General features: G+C 36.1%; 1 protein-coding gene across 5 annotated transcripts; it reads right to left on the bottom strand.

Moving 5' to 3' along the window:
• Window positions 1-1,811: 1,811 nt before the first annotated feature.
• On the bottom strand, window positions 1,812-18,378 carry LOC132606394 (uncharacterized). 5 transcript variants are annotated; one of them, XM_060319860.1, is made up of 23 exons: window positions 17,999-18,378; window positions 17,327-17,370; window positions 17,154-17,217; window positions 16,674-16,788; window positions 16,521-16,597; window positions 16,296-16,393; window positions 15,478-15,649; window positions 14,621-14,843; window positions 13,885-14,011; window positions 12,068-12,177; window positions 11,848-11,940; window positions 11,013-11,144; window positions 10,752-10,885; window positions 10,082-10,171; window positions 9,664-9,737; window positions 8,673-8,853; window positions 8,486-8,557; window positions 7,297-7,336; window positions 5,448-5,701; window positions 4,726-4,903; window positions 4,429-4,640; window positions 3,872-4,189; window positions 1,812-2,220 (listed from the first exon to the last, which is right to left on the bottom strand). In XM_060319860.1, exons 1-22 carry the CDS (start codon window positions 18,056-18,058, stop codon window positions 3,893-3,895), a joined length of 2,847 nt encoding a protein of 948 aa, XP_060175843.1. In that variant the 5' UTR covers window positions 18,059-18,378; the 3' UTR covers window positions 1,812-2,220; window positions 3,872-3,892. The 5 variants fall into 5 exon arrangements, with proteins under 5 accessions (XP_060175843.1, XP_060175858.1, XP_060175850.1 ...); XM_060319875.1 differs by lacking the exon at window positions 1,812-2,220 and having other exon boundaries at window positions 3,738-4,189; window positions 9,664-9,733; window positions 10,117-10,171; XM_060319867.1 differs by lacking the exon at window positions 1,812-2,220 and having other exon boundaries at window positions 3,738-4,189; window positions 11,848-11,937.
• Between the last annotated feature and the right edge of the window lie 4,040 nt (window positions 18,379-22,418).

The raw sequence follows: 22,418 nt of genomic DNA, 5'->3' as shown, positions 1-22,418 counted from the left end.
CAACAGATGGTATAAATTAGTCCCGGGATTGTAATCCCGGGACTATTTTGACCTCAAACCAAACGACCATTAAATTATAATTTAGGAAAAGATTTAATTGACTTCCATGATCATTTATGCCTTCACACTAAAGGGATTCCTTTTAATCATTCCTCTCCTTAAGCAATCAAAAATAGCTTTTGAAAATGAAAGTTCTCATAGGGTATATCCTATGTAGCCTGATATATGTACTATATCAGCAGTCAGCACAAGATGGATGATAGAGTACAATTATTTAAAGTCATTATTGTTAAAATAAAATAAAATTAAAAAATAGGTGCTATCTTCAAGGAAAAGAAATAATAATTTCAGGAATGACATTAACGCAAATTGATGTTGATGATGATTAATTGATAATGATCATAATAATTGAATATTACATCGTGCGATTTCTTCGAATAAACAATACGCTAGTGATAAAAAAATATATTAATTTCCATATATTACATCACGAAGAGGGGCCTACTGTTGATGATATTAAAATCTATTGCTTTTCATTAAGATTGTTAGTACTTAGTAGCGGGTTCAAAGTAATGATTTCTGAAATTTATTGCTTTAAATATTATATTTAAGAGCATTAGCATCCAAAACAATGTAAATAATGTTAATTTAAGAGAATTTTCAATAGGCTTTAGGCAGAAGGTAAAATATATTAGGTGAAACTGGTGATATTAATGCCTGAATTAAAAACTTTTAACTACTGAATTATCCCACAGGAATTCCACTCCAGAATTTGAACTTGAATTACTGTTCTCTACTTGAATAATAAAAAATATTGATAAGAGGATATGAGTACGACAAAGAGAAGAAGAAGAGTAAACGTATGTAATTGGTCTATTTATTACTCCCCAGCAACCATTCATGTCTGTGTTCCCACTTAGATGTTGGGTCTATTTCCAACTGATAGTGACCCAAACCTCGTGAAAGATAGCAATGTATTTAAGTTATATATACCTAAAACCTTTTTTAATACTATTGAGTAATTTAATACTATAGAATAGCTAATAAGTTACTCCCTCCATATTAAAAAAAAAATATCCACTTAACCTTTTTTTCTTGGGTCAAAAAGAGTGTCCACTTATCAAATTAAAAAATAATTAATACGGAGTATTATTTTTTTAGATTTGCCCCTATTAAGTGTTATATGATCAAATCTCAATGCCTATTTAATTAGAAATAATTTAGTCAAATTACTTATTTTTGTCTACGAGTTAGTATTTTCTTAAGGGGTGTGCAAATGACTAAGTGTACACTTTTTTTTATCCGGAGGGAGTACTATTTTTATCAATTTATCGACCAAAATTTATGATAGAATCTTATAAGTTATTTGATAGTGTAATACTTTCGTTTTGCACCGTAATACATAAAACTTATGTGTCTTCTACAATGCGACAATTCATGCTTTAATTGGTACTTTTATTTCCTTCACAAGAAAAAGGACCACTGAGTGTTTCAATTTCTGATTCACGTCGGTAGAATATAATCTTTGATAGTTGGGATAGGCTTCATTTTCAGTTGATTTAATGTGAATCTATAGAATTTTAAGATAGTAAGATGAGTGCTATTAGACAATCATTTGCAAATTTAGTACAATATAATATATATTTTTTTGTAATCAAGTGACTATAAAATGATTGATAGAAAGCAACGAATACCATCATGAATAGTACCTGTCGTGGGCGTTTGATTTCATACTCTAAAAGATAAAGTATCAAATACAGTATAGCATTAGCAACCAAGGGTTATGGCGTAATTTGAGTTAAGAATCAGGAAGTTTCAAGTTCAAATTTCAATAGAGGCAAAATCACTAAGTGATTTTCTTCTCATCTGTCCAAGTCTTAGTGGATAAAATTACACATACCTATACTAGTAGTAGGTAGAAGATACCCCCATGAAATTATTCGAGATGCACGTAAACTGACTTACACACCACGATTATAAAAATAAAATAATATTGAAACGTAAGATGTAGTGTGTTTATACTCTGCTACAAAATAGCGCCTCCGAAAGAAAAAACTCAACATGTGTAATTATAACCATCTAAAGAAGCAAGTGTAATGGTTGTACTTATCACCTTGCAATAGTCGGTAGCCTCGTATGCCTGGGGCCTTGATTAGAATATCATTCTTTTGGACCGCTGGCGTTTAGATTTGATAATTGCATTAAATCTCAAAATACAACCTACACCAGTATTAGATTTCTTCAAATTATTGGTATTTGAAGACACCAAAAACTTTTAAGGTCGACAGAAAATGTAGGTAGTGGAATCTAAACGTTCAAATCGTCCAGTAATCAATCAAATACTTTGAGAAGAATTTCTAAAACGCCTATAACAGTTATTGCACAATTTTCAATTTTCTTAAGGGGGAAAAGAACGGAAAAAAATATGTTTCCCCTTTAAAACACTTCATCTTTCTACTATGATTGATGAATTAAAAATGGAAAAAGACGATTTCACGGAGAAGCATGTAGGAATAGAAAGAAGCATATGAAGATTATATTCCCTTTACTAAATGACCCTTCAAGAGATTTGGATTCTTTTAGAAGAGGGCCCATAATATGATATCCTCATTACTTTTACCTCCCATTTTCTTCAAAGCAATTGCATTTAGCCACTGAAAGCCAGATGTTTTTCGAGTAGGGTCCTCCCACCAGTTCTTTTAGCTTTTTCTTTTGATAAGCACATTTTATTTATAATAGCTAGAAGTTTGTGGAGATTATCCTTTATTTTGCTTTTTTGTTTGGGATCCCTCTTTGTTTCCTCTTAATACTATACTCCATTTATATAGAGTAGTTATTAGCCTGCTCATCAAACGTAGCAGCTGCTGTTTTTCTTTTTACTCTCCTTTTGTTTTCTTTTTGGCAAGAGGGAGAGAGAGAACTATATATGAAGCACCCTTGGGTGCTTAACTCCGTATCTTTCTTGTAATCCTACGGTTTTCCTTTCAAGTTAATTTCGTACTTGATAGGAAACGTCTCCCCCTTATATGTGTCTTACGCAACACGAATTCAGATTAGTCGAAGTCCCATTACAGGTAACAAACACTGGGTGAAACACCGCCCAAAAAAATAGTTCGGAATCGGTGAAAGGACAATAAGCTTCATATTGCCTGAGTCCTGTCTGCCAATCATGGAAACCGTCTGATTGGTTGAAAGTTGAAAAAACGTAAGGGAACTTTATTATAAATGACGCCTTCGTTGGAGGGCGGTTGGTTAGACAGAACTGAATAATTAATGATGGATAATGACCCTCTGGACCAAAAAATATTGCAAAGTAGCCGTAACAAAATATGAGACGTGCCATATGCAAGAAACCTAAAGAAAGACGACAGAGGTGTGGCCGCAGTAATTAAGGACAAAACTACCATATGAACCATGGAAAACTTTAAACTCTTTTTTTTTATTTGTGATGTCAGGACCAATTTGCATGCACCTCTCAACTAATTTCAGGGGGTACCTACCTATATACTAAGACTTGAACAAATGAAAAGAAATCTCTTAGTGTTATTTACTTACATTTGAACTTTAGAGTTGAGACCTCATAGTTCTGAACCCACTTCATTGACCACTAGACCACACCATCGAGTACATATTTTTTTTATGACCCCATGGAAAACGTCAAATTGTACCCAGTAAATTCTCTAAAGCAAAATTGGACTCAGCCGGAAAAAAAAAAAAACTGAATATCAAGGAAAGGGTGAAAAGACGTGACAATCAAGAGCCTCTTTCAAGCAAATTAGAAAATTCAATAGCATGGCATATCAATGGAACGCGAATGAAAGAATGGCTGGTTGTATACTAATAACTAATAAGAGAAATGATAATAATTTACCTGGTTCCTTTAGTGACGAAACTAGTCACAAGAGGCAACTGCTAGTGCAACACTAAGATCATTTGAGGTTCCGCGTATGTACATTCTGTATGTTTCTAGTTCTTGTTGGTAACCCCTCGGAGCATGACTAGCATAGTAATTTTCTCTAAGGTGATCACGTTTGGAAAATATGATCTCTCTCAAAGTTGGTTCATGGCCATTGAGAAGATTTCCCATGCTTAAGACTTTCCTCCATGATTGATTAGCAGTAGGTGGAGTGAACATGCTTGCAACTACCTCTCTCTCTTGTCGCCTAACTTCTTGTTTCTTATTAAACTCCTAACATAACAAAGACACCATACAAAATGAGAAAGCAAGAGATAGAGGCACAGGTAATTTAGACTGGTTTATGGAAATAATTCATTAAAAAACGACATCTTCACCCACAAAGGCTAAGGTGAGGGGGCAAAAGGTATATACTGTTAAGTAAGTTAGGGAGACGTGCTAATAATTATTGACCAAGATATCAATCTCTCATTCTAGAGACAGCAAAAGAGAGAACAAGAGATATACCATACCTTTTTCTCATCACCACCAATTGATACTGTTCCCATTTTTGGTAGACAGAAGTTGTAGTAGTCACTGAAAATTGATTCTGATAGACGTGGTGCTTGCAAGAACTTATGATGAAGAGATGCAGCTAGTGTTATCAAATTCTCAACATGTGCAAAAATAGCACAGAGCCGTTTCAGGTCTTCAATATCTTCAGTGCCAACAGAAAGGCTATTTTCTGCAACGAAAAAAGGTCAACCTGTAAATTTACGAGCTCCTAAAACTTACTGCAACTCAATAACATACTAGAACAAACAATGTACTTTGCAAGCATCTGAGAGTAGCTGCCATAGTGAGGTAAAGTTGTCCAATTCTGGTGGTCAGATGCTTTAGACCTCCAAATGATGTTCTGTTTAGTGTGTCAGCTGCTGCTTTAAAAGCAGTAGAAACCATTTGTGCCAACAATTCATATGGACGCAGTGTTTCCAAATAATGAAGAACCTACACGAGTTGAACGATACAAATTACTTCCAATGAAATCAAGAAGCTACTAAAAAAAAACAAGCTTTTCAATGGATTGACCAAACTACATTAACATTTTGTAATTCAACTGCCCTCGCGCCCTTTCTTTATTGGTCCTCCTCTATGTCCTAAAACCCTCCTCACTCAGCGTACTGACCCGAACGCTCAGGTCATTAACACTGCAAGTGTTAAAGGAAGTCAAAGACAATGCTGATTTGGAGTAAGATTACAAGATGTAAGGAATCATCTGTCTGGATTAAAAAGGGGCAATAGATGAATAGGGAAAACGGATGGCAGAAGCCAGTGCGGTTATTTAATAGGGAGGAAAGCTCTGGAGTCTCCAAATTTTAGACTCTGGAGAACCAAATATTCTCCCTTCAACTAGTCTGAGGGAAATCAACCCCCAAGTTCTAATTCAAGGATCAAAACCTGAAATTTGTCTAATAAATTAATCGAAATTCTGTTGAAGATTCATGATGGATCACTTATACCAGAATCTATGCAGTACGCAATCCCAGTATACCTTTTCTCCTTCTTGATTTGGATCCAGAAGGGGCTTCTGCTCAGAAGCTGGCAAGGGAGGTGCCTCATTCCAGATTTTTCTCCATGAATTCCCACGTTCAGACATTCTTTCTGAAAGTTTTCCACGAGGTGGCCAATCATTTCTTGACTCTGCCTTCCCCATAATGTTATCATTCTCCCAGTCTCTGGGTGAATGCCACCGGATGAAATCTTCAAACACAGCACCTGGATTTGCTGCTTTAAAAGCAGACATATCTATTGCACAATGCAAGGGTAAAAAGAGTGAACAAGTAAAAAAGATCAATTCTTCAAATATCAGCAAGCAAATAATAATTGGAAAAAAGTAAGTCTAGTGTGATCCATTAATCTGCAACTGCAGAGAACAAATAACTACATGGAAAATAAATCAAGGATTTGATTCACTTAGACAATTAGGAAGAAGTTTTTTATGTACACTTTTCAGAACCTTGAGAAGCTTAACTATATCTGATGCAGAGATTCTCATCTATAACATATTGGCCTGAGATACTTAATCCATTTTAAAATGCTAATAAACTGATAATTAGAACATTTGCTTCCTCGAACCTTTTACACATTTTTTTTTAAGGAGGTAAGGTATTTAATAAATGATCAGCACTAAAGTGCTGTCCAAATCTGTACATGTGCAGCAAAAAAGTAACTTAGCAAAAGTCTAGCCCTTCTACGCCTGTAAGGATTTTAACCCCTTTTGACAATTATTAAGGTGCCATTTCGTCCAGTGATGTGATAATCTGTGATTCCAATTAGGAGATATTGTTAATAAAGGTGTATTACGACCCTAGGAGTATGTCGTACAACTGTTTGTTTGGTTCGTCGTCTTAGAGACTAGATGCACCACATACAATTCAATGTTGTGCTTCATTGCAACTGGATGATTTTCTTTGCTTCAATAACTACCTGTAAATATCTGGTAACATCATACAGAGTCCATTTCATATACAAACATAAGTATATTATATCCGATACAATTCCATATAATGATTTATCCAAGAGAAATAAAACTTAAATTCTAGCCCATAGGATAAAACAAAAAGAAACATAGCTGACGAGGAATACATGTAACAATATGATGGCCATCACTTTTTCATTCTTAAAAAAAAAAGTGATGGTAGCTGCATTACATTTAATTAATTACATGAAAGGATTTTAGGCTGGCTATTAAAAGAGACAGATCCAAACAAGGAATATTTCTTATGATTAGGATCTATGATGTCATAACTAGAACAAATTTGCAGAACTCTCAATGAGAAGCAAATTTTCTGTTCAAGAAAACCTGAGCAATAATGGACCTGCTCTCAGTTCTTAAATTAATGACTAAAAAATTATTCTGTGGCAGTAAAAACTAATAAGTGGTATTTCAACTCGAGCAACAGTGTCTTGTTCCAATAACTCTTGAAGTAAAGCAGAAGAATGTGTTAATTATTCGCAGTTTTGCACCAGGCGCCACAAGATGCACATCCATCTATTTTTACATTTTCAAACTCTTGAAGTATCTCATAATCTCAGCACACAACAGCCAAAAAACAGAGATCCTCATGATGCTCACTTGATACTTTAGCCAAGTGAGAAGAAACCTATAACTTGCAATGACTGATAAGAATCCCATAACCTATGTTGCTCTGATCCTTCAAAAATGTTGTCGGGTATGTTGGATCCTCCAAAAGTTATTCATTTTTGGAGGATCTAACACCGCCGGGGCGACATTATATTTTTTGAGGATCCGAGCAACAGAGTGTATTAACACATGCAGACTTGCCGAAGACAGCAAGAAGGAAGACCTTTAAGAAAATAAAAGGTACAGAAGTTCCTACCTGATGACAAAATGTCTTTCTCTAGTTGGGCGGAAAAGCTCTGCAAATGAGCATTAGACATTCCATTGTCAGATGAAAATAATAGTAATAGTGGAAATGATAAGTCTTTATGAAGCAACTGAAGGATAGCTCAACAAAAAACAACTGTCATATGTCCTTCAAACAAGACTAGGATAGTCAAAAACACAAACCAATACCAAACAATCCAAATACTAGAAAATTTGCCACCTTGTGTGCAAATATTTTAAATAATGTTTAATAGTAATTCTAGACATAAGTAGCAAATGAATACAAAGTAGTACCATGTTTTAAATTTTTTCTCAAAAACAATAATAATAACGAGAAAATCTTATGTTGGGCTCAAAAGTGAGAGAGTAGAGTTTAGTGAAGAGACCAAAACCTATAATCACTGAATTCAGTAGTGGGAACATGAGGCAAATCAGTATTAGGAATTTAGGAGAGACCAGGTAGTTATTCTAGATTTTTCAGTTTATATGCAGTTTATTACGTCGTATATAGATGAATCACAGATTTTCTATTATATATTAGGCAAAAGGAGACTACTTTACCGTGATCATACTGTTTACGCCATATAATTAATGGAATGCAATGAATATATCTTAATCTACATTTTTTTTAAATGGTAAATCTTAATCTACATATTCAGGACCATCAATATACTTCCCTATCTGAGACGTGTATATGGATTAAGTACCTAGAGACCCCTTGTAGCTTCTTTTCCAAATGCCATCACACAACCAATCATCTAAGGAGATCTACTTGCAATGAAGTGCAGTGCTTGTTCACAATTTCTTAAGCAGAAGAAGATGTAAGAACTGGTGGGAATTACGATACCATTTCTCTTATTGAACATGTTTAGTACTAAACAAATGGAAAAGTCAAAGGAAACAGTGTCATGTGCTATATAGCCTGAAAACCAGGATAGATGTAGATGATTCAGTAAACCATTAAATTATCAGTCTCATATGCAGACTTTAGACTTCTTATATATATATATATTTTTTTTTATTTTTTATTTTTGGAGAAAGGCTTTAGACTTCCTATATTAGAAATCATCTTTCATTCAATTTACAATATGCTGTGAATCTCTGCAAGAATAGTGCCAGCAGAAAATTTCATGATTATCGATCAAAAAAATGAATTATCTGTAATAGAGCTTTGAGCTCACAAAAGATTCACCAAGGGCCTCCACGGCTTGTAGACGTTCTTCATGCATGTCTTCAGTCATAAGAGGTGGATCCTATAACAAAATTTCCACGTCAAAAGGTTGTCATTATACAAGAAACAAATGTGGGAAGGAAACAGAAGACTGATGGAAACAGCAAATACTCAGTTAGCAATGCAAACAAATCAACCTGTGTAAATGGAGCATGCATGTTCTGGTTAGATTTCAGAAGCACCGTAGACCCCACAATACCAGCGGATCCCCTCCTAATACATGCCGAATGCTTTGGATCACCTACTTTCACAGCATCAGAATGTCTAAAACTAGAAATATGACTTGCAGGATCTTTTAGACGATTTGGTGTTGACAGACTGCAGAGAGAACAGGAAAACAACGCAGTTCAGTTCAAAGGGAAGAAAACTAATACGGGTTAGTAAGTTTTCGAAATATAATATATCCACATCTTGCACGATAAAAGCATGTATTTCTCCCTGACTAAATTTAGTCCAATGCTGCAACTTTAAGACTTATGAATCTCCGACCAGCTATAAACCCTAGAATAGGTAAGCTTGCCTCAGCTCCAAATAATTAAGCAAAGCCCAAAATAAAAGATGGATAAAAAGAGAAATGGTCAGATCATTTTGTGGATTAGCCTGTCATCCTTTAAGTAGCCGGAAAAGTATAAAGAGAAGGTCATCACCCATCCTGACCCAACATCATGTTTAACTATTTAGATAAAATATTGCCTCGAACAAGTCTCAAGTATCTGGTCTTCCATCAATACCCCAAAAATTTAAATTCCCCTCGAGTGGAAAGAGTGGGAATATTCCCATTTAGAGTCAAAACAAACCATGTCAAACATTATAACTTTTTAAAGTGCTAAAAAAATTAGCAAGAATAAATGAATTAATGAAGCAATTCAGATAAACACCCCAAGATACAGCTTAGGGAATGTAGACTGCCGCGGAATAAATCACCAGGTTTTAGAATCATAAGAGTTTCAATTCCTCCATCATGACGAAATCACAACACTTGACCTCCACGAAGCTTATCATTGTAAAATAGACAAGAAAAAACTGTGCTTAAAAAGCAGAAACTGGAATGGCATAGTTTAGAAAGATAAGATTCGCTGAAAATTAGGGAGCATTCAACAATTAATACAGACGTGAAATTGTTTTCACCTGTCACGTTCCCCGCCAGAAGCCTGAGTATCTCCATCTTGAGAAGGCATATCAGTCTGGATCTTAGTGTCTGCCTATATCATATAGGTTAATTAATATCCTGACAGGAAATTAAGTTATGATGTTCTTAAACACTTAGGGCTCGTTTGGTATGATGGATAAGCAAAAATAGTCCTGGGATAAAAATTTAGTGCCGCCTTATCCCACGTTTGGTTGGAATAAAAACTCAGGATAACTAATCCCGGGATTAGTTATCCCGGGATTATAGTGTTTTTTAATCCCACATTGAGGGTGGAATAACAATCCCGGGATAACTAATCCCGGGATTAGTTATCCCGGGATAACTTGTTTTCTAACCAAACGAACCCTTAAGACATTAAGATACAAACAACAATGTAAGCAATTGTCATAAAAGTACCTTAACATGAGCGGAAAGGAAAAAATTGTTTTCACCTGCCTTTGGACCCTCTTGATTCAACTGCTGCTGTTTAGCAATGCAAATTGAAAGCTACATATTTGGGAGATAAACCAAAATTAGACCAGATAGATTACTTATCGTTGCCATATCTTTAAAACAGAGTATCAAAGACAAAAGCTAAAGAAACATGTCATTCACTAGTACTCATGAAACCTCCACATTTATCAATTTAGAAGATACCATTTTATCTCACTTTTTTCTTAAAGATGTTTCTATTTAAGACTGAACTTGGAAACAGATTCATTCGAAAGCTCATGACATCCAGGATAACAACAAACTAACAACTTTAAGAAAACTTGAGACTCTGATTCATGTTTTTGCAAGATATAAAAACAGAAAGCTTGGGATTACATGTCAGATTGGACTAAATCTATGTCAAAAGAATGAGGTATGCTGGGTTTCAACTAAATCGTACAATGAAAATCAAGGAAGACAGTGAAAGAAGGAAAATAGGGGAACTGACAGAATATTCAGACACAGTTTACACGTTATAAGATAAAACTAGTCGTTGTGGCATTTGGAGATACACTTATCCAAAGCCGTAGACAGGTATGAAAGTCATACTCATTATTTTCTATCTCACTGTCAGGCATTACTGCATGTGACTTACCATGTGTAATTTCTGGTTAATTAAACAGGTAGTTAGGTCGATTACACCATTGGCTGGCATTCTAGGTAACGGCTGTGACTCTTCCCAACACCAGCGAACTTCTCGTACAAACTCTATCCAGAATGCCGAAATAGCTAAATAGACATCACAGAAAAAATATGCCTCAGGGGGGGGGAAGAATTTTGAAGTAACTTAAATAGAAGGAATATACTAAGGAAGTGAGTTCTTGAACTTGTTCAGAACATTGAGATCAGAAGATACCCCTTATATTGCAATCACCAAACCAGAGAGCATGCAGACAGAACTGCCCAAAAAGTGATTCAAGAGGAGCGCCTTTAATGGTACGAGAATTTTCATGATCTCCTTCAGCAAAATCAAATTGCAGGGCTCCAACTGTATTAACAAATTAAATGAAGTCAAGAAAAGTCAACTGAATGTCTCTCCCTCCATTTAGACCCTAAATTCAGAACTCCAAGACCAATAGTGACCAATTATATTCTGCAGAATACACTTTTCATTACGTCTGGTTTCTAAATTCTCTTCTTGTTAAGAGATCTATCATTAGTGGGTAAATCAGATCATAGTACTCTACCTCAATATGGCTAGGTAGGCCAAGAAGCCAGCTGGATTAACATCCCTCCACACCATTTCTCTACGATAAATGAAAGATGCATCTAACTAGTGAACAATAAGAGGAATTAAATTACTCAATCTATCTGTTGAACTTCATGGTTTCAAGTTAAACAAGCAACAATTGATATTTTGGTCGTTGAGTGCGCTTTTAAAGAATCAGAGCATGTACAGCAATAAAAATTAAGTTAAAATGAAATAGCACTAAGCCATTATTACTCCCCTCCCTCCATTCTCCCTCAAACATTTACATCTTGCAGACTTAAATGTATAAAAGGCATTAATCATATGTCTAACCTAGAGTACCTAAAATAAATATAGAACCTGAGAGAGATATTGTCCATCAAAATTGAAACCTCAGGAAGCCGCAGTTAGCGGTTCGGAATTGCATGTGCATTTATGCAACTCCATGTGGGAGACAGAGAAAAGACGACAACTAGAGGGAAAAAAAGAACTCGTGCTATACCTTCATGAAAGAGGTCTTTAAGAACTCGATCAAGGACAGTTGGGGGAGGCATGACTGCAGTAGACTTCAAATTCTCAGGTCCTGAGTGCTCTACTGCACAAACAAAGGAGTAGATTAGAGACAAATGCATCAAAATCTAAAAACTCCACATGTACCTAAATCTGATACTGCAGCCTACTTGGTCAGAAAATTGCAGATAGTTTGTGCACATTTGTAGAACCTGAAATAAAATCTTCCACAAATTTAGCCTCCAGTGACGTATGCAAAGCGTCAATTAAGAGCTCCAACTGTGATGCAAATCCAATTCTCTTTCCGCCAGAACCATCGCTTCTGAATTCACCAAATATGTTTATGAAGTGAGACTCTAAATTGGTGCACGAGGTTCAGTCCAAACCAATCAAGATTGAATCAAAGGACAACATTAGATAATGTAAAGAACACACACAACCCCCCTCCCCCCTCCCCAACCCAAACTCTACTGTGGTAAGTATTCTCTTTTATAAGCAGCGATAACTAGGACCTTCTGGAGAAGCTTAATTTTGCATAAACGCATATTTCAGTGTTTTCGACGCAAGTTTTAGTCAGCCAATTTTGTAGAACTCAATTTCAACTTTAATGCCCTCTTCACTCACTAACACCTCAAAAGCAAAAGAAATAAATGAGGCAAGTATAAAATGAAGAAGTTAAGCTTCACCATTTCCAAATTATATTTGGCACAATGCTAAAAGCATTGCAGTGTTAACTCCATCCTCTTAATGTAGAATTAGAAAATCACATATTGCTGTAGCCAACAAGAAGACGACGTTCCATTTCAGTACCCTAGTTCATAATTTAGTTGAGAAAGTTCATCTACCTAACTGATGAAAAGCTGCATGATTTGGTAAAATACACAATTCAAGATCTCTTAAACTACAGCATAGATAAACTGAATTAGCAAGACATGAATCACAAGATGCATTATCCTTTATCCTTCACAAAAGTAAGGCTTCTGGACAAGCATTAGCCACAGCGACCCACAGGAACAACAAACTTGCAATTGTGAGTTGTTAGCATCCCGTTCAACAAGTCATTAGGGCAGCAGTCAAAATTTAAGTTCAGCGGGGATATCATGTTAGACTATATAAATTTCTTGTTGCCGAATTTATATACTTTTTTTTTTAAATGGAGGATTAAATAACGATCTTGCCAATGTTATATACTTCAATGATAATTAATGCTTTTTTGACACAGCAAAGTGGCTAGCAACTATAGCGTAGAGCAAATTCTTCAAAACTACTCACCTATCTTTCACTATATTGAATCATTGACTACTAAAGGAATTAAAACTTTTATCTGGATATTTGGTGATTATGTTTATTTGTGTGATTAGGCAGGACATGGCACAACTTTAGCTCATTGAGGACATGACCCTTGATAGGAGGGTGTGGAGGTCGAGAATTAGGGTAGAAGGGTAGTGGACAATCGGGCGCATTTCTTTTCCTTTCTCAGAGTTTTACCATTTTGCTTGTATTTTCTTATTTTTTGATTTTTATTATTATCTGTTGTTTCTTTAGCATTGGTTATCTTATTATCTTGCTATTGTTTTGCTTGTTCTACTGCCTATTTTTCGTCTTTCTATGAGCCAAGGGTCTCCCGGAAACAGCCTCTCTACCTTCCCAAGGTAGACAGGTAAGGTCTGCGTACACACTACCCTACCCACACCCCACTTGTGGGGTTACACTGGGTATGTTGTTGTTGTATATTTACTTGTGTGATGTGATTGGCTGCAGAGACTTCGATAGGAACACATTTCCCTGGAAAGTATGTGCAGGTCTTTTTTTGAAGTATCTAGAAGTCAATCAATCCGTAGAGCTAGCATTACGTGCACATAGCAAACAAGAATCTCAAGGAAACCCATCCAGAGGGCAAATGAACACTTTTAAGTCACAAAATTTACCAACATAATTTGTTAAGAAAGTAGTGGAGAAGGCCCAAGTCTTTCAAATTTTCATGAGCAAGCAAGAGCGGAAAAAAGCAAGTATTCAAAGTGTCTCTTACAGAATATCAGATAAACATGGAGATATTAACCACTTCTCAGCCTCAAGAGGTGACACATTTTCCAGCTCAGCCATTTCCAGTGAACTCTCAATTGCTTTCTCTGACCATACTGTAAGCAGCTCAAAGCCTGCATCATTAACAAATACATCTAGTAAATCAATAACACCTAATGAACAGAGAATTATGTCGGACAGCCTCTCTACCTACCAAGGTAAAGGTAAGGTCTGCGTACACTCTACCCTCCCCAGACCCCACTTGTGGGATTACACTGGGTATATTGTTGTTGTTGTTGAACAAAGAACTATGAATTGAACTAAGTTCAATCTCTTGTAGCAAAAAGTAATAGTTGGATAGAAAAAGATTGAAATAGAGAGTTACAGCCCCCCTGAAGAAAGTCATTCTCTCCAATTAAAGCCTCTTAGAAATCCTTCAATGCTCCCAATAGGTGATAGAATGATAATTTTCCTCGAGGCACTCCCGATTAATAGAAAGGCCCAAAAAGCATGTACAGTGATGAAAAAGAAAAAGAAATGGCTGATTTATTCATAAATATTGTTCTAAGAAGAGCCCAGTTATGAGCAAAGATCCCAACAGTCAATTACGAGACCTTAAAGCAACAACTCTGCAAACTCAGGTTAAGATGGTCTTATGTATCTCCCCCTGATGAGCTCTGACCAGATCTGATAGTGTGAAATATAGTTGATACAGTTATTAATCTCTTCAGCAAGACAATTACCTCTTAATGGGTCCTCAGCAGAGTACCACTCACTCCAAGGACAATTATCATCCCACTGTTTTCTAATCTGATGGTTGGTTTTGGAACTCTCCCCGGATTCTGTAAAGCCTCCCTCAGGTTCTTGTACATCATCATCCTCGCCATAGGGAAGTGTACAATAGGTCAGCTTCATCTTGAGATTGACTTGGAAAAGATGCATGGATAGGTCCATACTGGAGAAGGCCTTGAGCAAGGAATTCCAAATAGGTATATTGGAAGGACATTAGCTGAAGATAATGAAAAGCTCATAGAACAAGTAATCTAATTCCTTGAGAGCAAGAAAAGATGCAATTGTCGAGATATGAGTATGATATAAAAAGCCAATTTTATTTTTTTATTTTATTGATATTGGTAAAACCCACCCCAGACTTCGCTGTGCAGGAGCCCAATAGTGACCCTTCCCTGCTTTGCTCCTTTGGCAACTCAAAACCCCAACCTTATAGTTGAAGGAGGAGGGCCCTTACACCAAGCTGTCCCTCCCTTGTCATGTCATAAAAAGGCCGACTAAACAATGTATAAAGACGGATATGGTGATATGATTTTAAATGGGGAACAATAACGAATCAATCTGGACATGATTTCAATATGCTGCTCTTTCAGAATCCAAAATGTAAATATCATCTGATAAGAAGAATAAAGCACAAAAAGCTAGATCAACCAATTGCAAACTGTGCAAAAGTAGCTCATGAAACATGAAGCATGAAATTCTATGTACAGCTTAGGAAATGCAGCAAGTCATCAAGAATTGTAAGATCAACAAACCATCAGAACCTACAAATCACTTGGAATATCAAAAAGACAACACAAGAAGAACTTACAAATTTAGAAACAAATAGCTCATACAATCCCTCCAAATGCATAAGCTTCACTGGCACCTGGCTACCTATACGGTCAGCTTCAAATCGTCTAGTGAAAAGGGTTCCCGTGCTCTGGATGCCAATGTATGCTTCACGAGAAGGAGCGTGCACTGGAACAAATGCCGGCCACAAACTGCATGGTGTGAGCATATCAACATTTTCCTACACTGTTCGTTACAGAAAGGAAGAAGTATACAAACATAGAGCCAAGAGTTGAGTGCTCCTTGAAGAAAACCTAAGTACAGATGATTTCAACTTATTCTTTTTTTCCATCCCCCATCTTAATATTAAAGCAGGTTTTCCCAGAGCCCCTTTTTAAGAGAAAGAAATGAAAGGAGCATTAAAAATTCTGCACTTCTTAATAGGTGAACTGGCATAATGGCTTTTCTTATTGATGGGATGTTCCACTTGTTCATACATTCTATTCAAATCTGTATACTAGAAGCAGAAAAATATCCTGTTCCCGTTTATCAATTCCTCCTTAGTTTCAGGCTTTCAGCCTCATCTCCAAAGGATTTTGCTTAAAAATTGACCTTCCAATATAGTGCACCTCATTATGATAAAAATTCTCACTGACAGAGCAACAGCGCTCCATCAAAATTTATTAGATCTCTCGCTTTAATTTTAGCAATTTAGCACGTGATTTTGGAAAAGAAAGATGAGTGCTTCAATTACTAACAGGTATAAAACCTAGGCTAATAACTTGAAAGTGACAAAGTAAATAGAATGATATCATAGTGGCAAAGTAAATAGAATGATATCATCATGTGACAACATACCAGGAACAATTTGACAAGGCAATAGCAACTGCACTTAGAAGTTTGCTGGCCTCCGGTCCATCAAGAACCACGCCACTGGCACTTTGAGGAGCAATCACCTAGGGATGAGCATTAGGAATTCAGAGAGAAAGTAAAACATTATATACTAGATGAAGTTACTAAGTACACATGAAACAGGTCATCCTTCTGTGTGGACATGTGTGAGGTTGAGAGAGACAGATATACCAGGAAGTCATTCACCCCAAAAGACAGTTGCAGTTTATGCACTTCACAACTCCAGTCATTTGCTTTTCCTCGGCCAACTAAATTCAGAAGATTGGTTAGATAAGTCAAGAATGAAAACACAGCTGGATTTTTGCAGCAGAATTATGTGCATACCATCATTGCGAGTTCCAAAATAATACTCCATGCAATAGCTTTTCATCGCATACTTCAGGTCAGTTTTGACCTTATATAGGCCCTCAGAGATATTCAAACTGATAGCACCCTTTCTCTGTCATTAGATAATATGTAAAATACACAAATAAGATAGACTTAATATTCAGTCTATTAACTGGAGTATTGAAACACAAGCTTCAAAGGCTCAGTCCCTTGCAAGATTTGGTTAGGGACGGGGAACAGACTGATAACTAAGGTAATGGCATCAATGCTCAACTATATTCATTACCATTGTTCAGCTCTCCTGAAAGAGATTGAGAAGGAGAATTTGAACTTTTCGTATAGTATAACTGCTCTACTTTCAGTCATACGTATCAAGTGGAAATTCATAATCACTCAAATGCAAAGTCAAAATGATGAACTATGAATCAAGCATGTAAAAAAAAAAAAGATGAAGTAGGAATTTGAAAAAGAACATACTAACAAATTCTTCGTGCCATCAGCCAACCACTGTCGGCAAACTGCCTCTATCTCGGATATGAACCTACAACAATAAAAGTACCTTCAGATTATATGCTCCTATATGTATCATGATCTAACCTTTGAGGACACAATAAGTAAATGCAGTAAATTGATACGGTTGAACAAAATACCTTTCCCACGAAGAGGCCAGGGTAAAATCATCAAAATGTTCAATCTGCAATTAAACAATTAGAACAACTTGATGCCTTCACAAACATTGAAGCCCCAAAGTCTAAAAAATGAGCAATCTTCTGAGGTTTTGCAGCTAAGGATTACAAGTTCCCTCCATTTAGTTGCAATTTATCCACTCCGTCTATCCTAATTTATGTGACACCTTTTCCTTTTTAGTCTGTCCCAAAAAGAATGTCACATTTCTATAACTAGAAATAACTTAACTTTTAAAATTCCCCTTTTACCCGGTTTTAGACCACAAGTCTTCCCTTTTTTCTTGAACTTTGTCTCAAGTCAAACGATGCCACATAAATTGGAACGGAGGGAGTATTACTTTCCTTACGGCATACTCTTTCAAATGTTGCTCATTGACTGATAAAGCAATGAGCATTTTACATGTTCTAGAATGTATGACAATACAGTAAAAACTGCAGAATATTGCTTTAATCTGTTTCAAGTTAGAAATCAAACTCTTTTACAACCTTCAGACAAGACGAAAACAGGAAATCCCTATTTATACGGACAATTTATTGGATTTTAGGTTTGATGCGTACTACTATATAAAAGTGGTAACAATAATTACATTTAATTTATCAAAAAAATCAAAAGAAAAAGAACACGTATAAAAGTACCTCCTCTTGTAGATCCTCATCCTCAGCAGAGCTTCTTCGCATTTTGCTAGTTGATGCCATTGATTTTCGCAGAAATCAAATTTAAAGTTCGTAATTGTTAATTAATAGACGCTTTATTAGGATAATACCTCGAATTATACTAATTTTTTATCCTCACTATAATTTGTGAAGCCACTCGTGAGGTATTTGGGCATTGATGATGGGCACATGTGCAGAGACTTGGAGAAAGGGAGATGATAACGGTTTGGTTATAACGGCGTCAGTGTTCTACTTAACGACATCCACTTATTTGCAAGCGACTGACGGAAAGAAACACTCTATATTCCTATCTGAGAATAAAAAAGCAAAAGATGCAAGGAAGGAGGAAAAAGAAAAAAAACACTAAAGTTGTGAGGAAAAAAAATACTGCATGGCTGTTTGGCCAGTTTCTAAAATGTGCACAAAAATATTTTTTGAGTAATTCATTTTTATGATAATAATTTTCCCAAAATCAAAAGAACAATTTATGTTTGGTAAGGTTTTAAAGGGTTTCTACAGAGAAAAAAAAAATATTTGACTTATGAAAAAGCAGTTTTTATCACCATTCAAAAACATCTTTTGTCACTATTCAAAAATCTTTATTTTATTCTTAAAAATCTAATCAAACATGTCAATTCTTTAAAAATACGTTTTAAAAAAAAAAAAAAAAAACTTTTAACTTCACAAAAACTTGACCAAACATGCTAAATATGAGACACTTTTTTAGTCAAAGCTTGTACTTATAACTCTACTTAATTTGGTTTTTAGCTCATATAAAAGAATAAAAGACCATAAGAGTTGAGAATCGCTTGTCAATAGTTGAGAGTACAAGACAAAGGTTGAGAAACATTTTCAACGGTTGGGTGACTTTCTTTTGAAAGGGTATGTTATATCCCGTATTTTAGAACCTCGGAGCATCTGCTGGGGTGGGGCCCACATATCGAGATTTTTTTTGGAACATCTGAAAAGTCATATGAATCACATATGTAAAGTTAAACACAACTCATGAAGTACCTTTGGACCAAATCAAAGTGGAAACCCTCCAAACGAATATTTTTAAGAAAACGTTTTCGGGTGACCTGACTTTGGGGGGCAAAAATTGTATTGTAAGTTTGGAATTTCGAAAATACCTTTAAATAGAAGTTGTAGATAATTGAATTAGCTTTCAATCCATAGGTCGTGGGTTCCCAGGTGACTTCGGTACAAGGAGTTATGAACGTTTTAAGGTCGAAAGGTCAGTGGGCTAGGCCCAACTCGGGACCAACCGAGTTGGCCCAAAAAAAAAAAAAAATTAGGCCCAATGTTTAAGGGGTGGCCGGCCAAGTGAGGCCCAACCCATGGCTTTAATGAATATTTCCATGTGCTAATTAATTATAAAGGGATCACTATCCCTTAGAAGGTTCAAGAGACTTAGAAGAGAAAGAAGAGCAAAACAAGAGCAAAAAAAAGAAGGCATTTCGGGTTTGGTGTGGAAAATTCACCACCAAAAATCTTGTGTTAAAAATTTGTATTTTGTGGTTTCCTTACTAAGTTGAGTCCCCTCTTCAACTTGGTGTAGTTGGTTTGGAGAAAGGAGGCCTTGGTTCACCAAAGTGATCACAAATTCAAGTAAAGAAGACTAGAGGAAAAGGTAAGAATTTATCCTTTATTCTTGTGTTATGGAGTTTTGTTTGGGTTGTAGTATATAGAAATGTGTTGATTGTATGGAGAAATGGAAGTTTGCAAAGTGGGTGTGTGGTATATATGTGTAGCCATGTGTATTTGTATATTGTATAGCCAAAAATGTATAGAATTCATGTTGTATTCTAGTTGTGAATGTGATGGAATTTATGTTGAGAATGAAAGTGGAATAAATTTGATTGAATGGAGAAAAATAGCATATGGCCGTGTGGTATATTTGACTTGGGAATGAAATGGATTAAGTTTGTTTAGAGTATTGGAGTGTTGTTGTAATGCTTGATATGTAAATGAAGTTAGAATGATATAAGTTTGTATTGAATTGGAATGTAGAAACTTATGTCATTTTAGTATGGTTTTTCCGACATTAAGGAAATGAAGTTGTTTGGTTGTTAGTTGTGATGACCATTGATGAATTTGGAAATATGCATTTGACACTCTGGATTTTGTACCCATTTTCTGTAATCATTATGATTTGACTTCTGTGATTCCGCTTTACATATTCAGTACATATTTCGTACTGACCCCCTTTCTTCGGGGGCTGCGTTTTCATGCCGCGCAGGTACAGACGACAGGTTTGCTGATCCGCACGTTTAGGATCCCATTTCTGCTATTTTGGGGCGCTCTCTTCTACAGAGCCCATCTTTTGGTACAGTCTGTCACTGCTATCTGGATATGTACTTTGTTCAGGGTATGACGGGGCCCTGTCCCGTCTTATGATTATGATATGTTCTGTAGAGGTCTGTGGATACATCTGTGTGGGTTCTGTACATATGTTTGGGATGTTTTGTTTTATGATAGCCTTATCGGCTTCTGTGTGCCAAGTCTGCTCTTCGGCTAAATTCTGTAGCATCCACTAATGTTATTATTATATTATTATTCTGATAATATGCTAATTTGGGTATCGGGTACGTATAGGTGCCTAGCTAGGGCACTGATCGCGGCCCACGGGGTTGGGTCGTGACAGGGTCGTCATCCGGCATGGTATTGAGAAAAAATTCCTTATATAAGTAGTGTAAATTTTTATTGAAAATTACATATGCATATGTACACAATAGGAGTACCGTTCAATGCAAAATTAATGTTAATTTAATATAAAAAGTGAAGTCTTAAAATACATAGTTTGAAACTCAATTTCACTTGCAAGTCAAATCATGATGATAAATCAGTATTGTTATTTGTTAGTACAAAATCTTGCATATGCTCACTGTTTATTAAGATCTTCCATCATCATGAAGTATGTAAACTTATATTTGTATATTATGTTATTTATACTTTTTGACGGACCTTTGATTGTGTATTTTTTAATCAGTATTAATTAAGTTATTATGCTAGAGTCACATCGAGTATATAGTATGAGAAGCTGAGTCTAAGAACCAGCGGCAGAGCCACACTATGCCGAGGGTGTTCATCCAAACTCCCTCGGCAAAAAAAAAAAACACTGTTTTTGAACCTCCTAGGCGAAAATCCTGACTCCGCCACTGCTAAGAACATTTTTTGAAATAGATGGAGGAAGCTTTCAATTTGCAAATGTGGAGAAGAGGGCAAATAAATCGGGCGGAATCAATGGTTCTTGCTTCAATGTTTACATCGGTTACAGAATGTAGAAGATGGCAAATAAATTGGGTGGAACGACTAAATGGGTCATTGCATCAGATACCAATTAAACAATTGTTTGTCCTTGAACAAAGAAAGAGAGTACGAAGCTGACTATAACCGAGGAATCTTCTTTTAAACCCACATGGAAGCTTCCACATGCAAGAATTACGGTGATAGCACCATTCGTTCATCTTATCAACCCAAACTTACTTTATCTTAGATCAAAAACCCAAATTTCCATATTTTCCATACTCAAAATTTCTTACACAACTGATTTCCAAATATAAGAACTGTCTTTGCTTGAATCCTCTATTTGATATAACCACACTTCTATACGCAATCGATAGGTCCCATAAACATTCCCCAAATAGCACAATCTCATAGTATAGCCACAAAACATAACCCACTCTAAACCGGTAAGATATTCTGATTCCTCTAACCTTTCTTTCACATGTTCTAAGTCGTTCCTCGCACCACGATTCCTTAGAAACACACAGACACACGCCACAAGTCCCATCATGATTTCCTTTTGCTTGAACGAATTCTTGCTTATCGGAGAACTCTAAGTAATCCCATCAATTGATCTTACCCAAAGCCGATTGCACTAGCTCCAAGTATGCTAGTCCCGAAACCCGGTGTCGAGCCCCTTACCCCAATTTGTAGCTCAAATTTGCATACCTACTATCTGTTAAATAATAAACTCCAACAGTTCATTTTCCCATCATCAAATCAACTCGTAATATGAAGTGATTTAATAGTTCATTGCACCAATCGACACAATGGATCATTAAAGCACGAAACCACACCTCTACACCTTTTCATTCCTATAAATTCAACACCCACACCTCTTCCTCTTCCAACTTGCAATCTTTATAACTATATTTTCATCTCTTCTTCATTTTGATCCAAAATGTCGCCAAGGAGAAACCTCGACCTAGTATTTCAGGACGTCATGGCTCGTGTACTCCTTCATCTTGATGTCCAGCGTGCTGTGGGCGGTGCCACTACTCCAGGTGGTTCCTAGACTTGAGCGGGGATACGGACTCCGGAGCAGGGCCAGACTATGGGGATGCAGGCATCTGAAAAGAGTATATCGCCAAGCAATGCTCTTCGGATTTGCACAGGC

Source organism: Lycium barbarum, chromosome 1 (genome assembly GCF_019175385.1).
Source record: "Lycium barbarum isolate Lr01 chromosome 1, ASM1917538v2, whole genome shotgun sequence".
Classification (NCBI taxonomy): domain Eukaryota; kingdom Viridiplantae; phylum Streptophyta; class Magnoliopsida; order Solanales; family Solanaceae; genus Lycium; species Lycium barbarum.
This window is presented reverse-complemented; position numbering and strand designations above follow the sequence as displayed.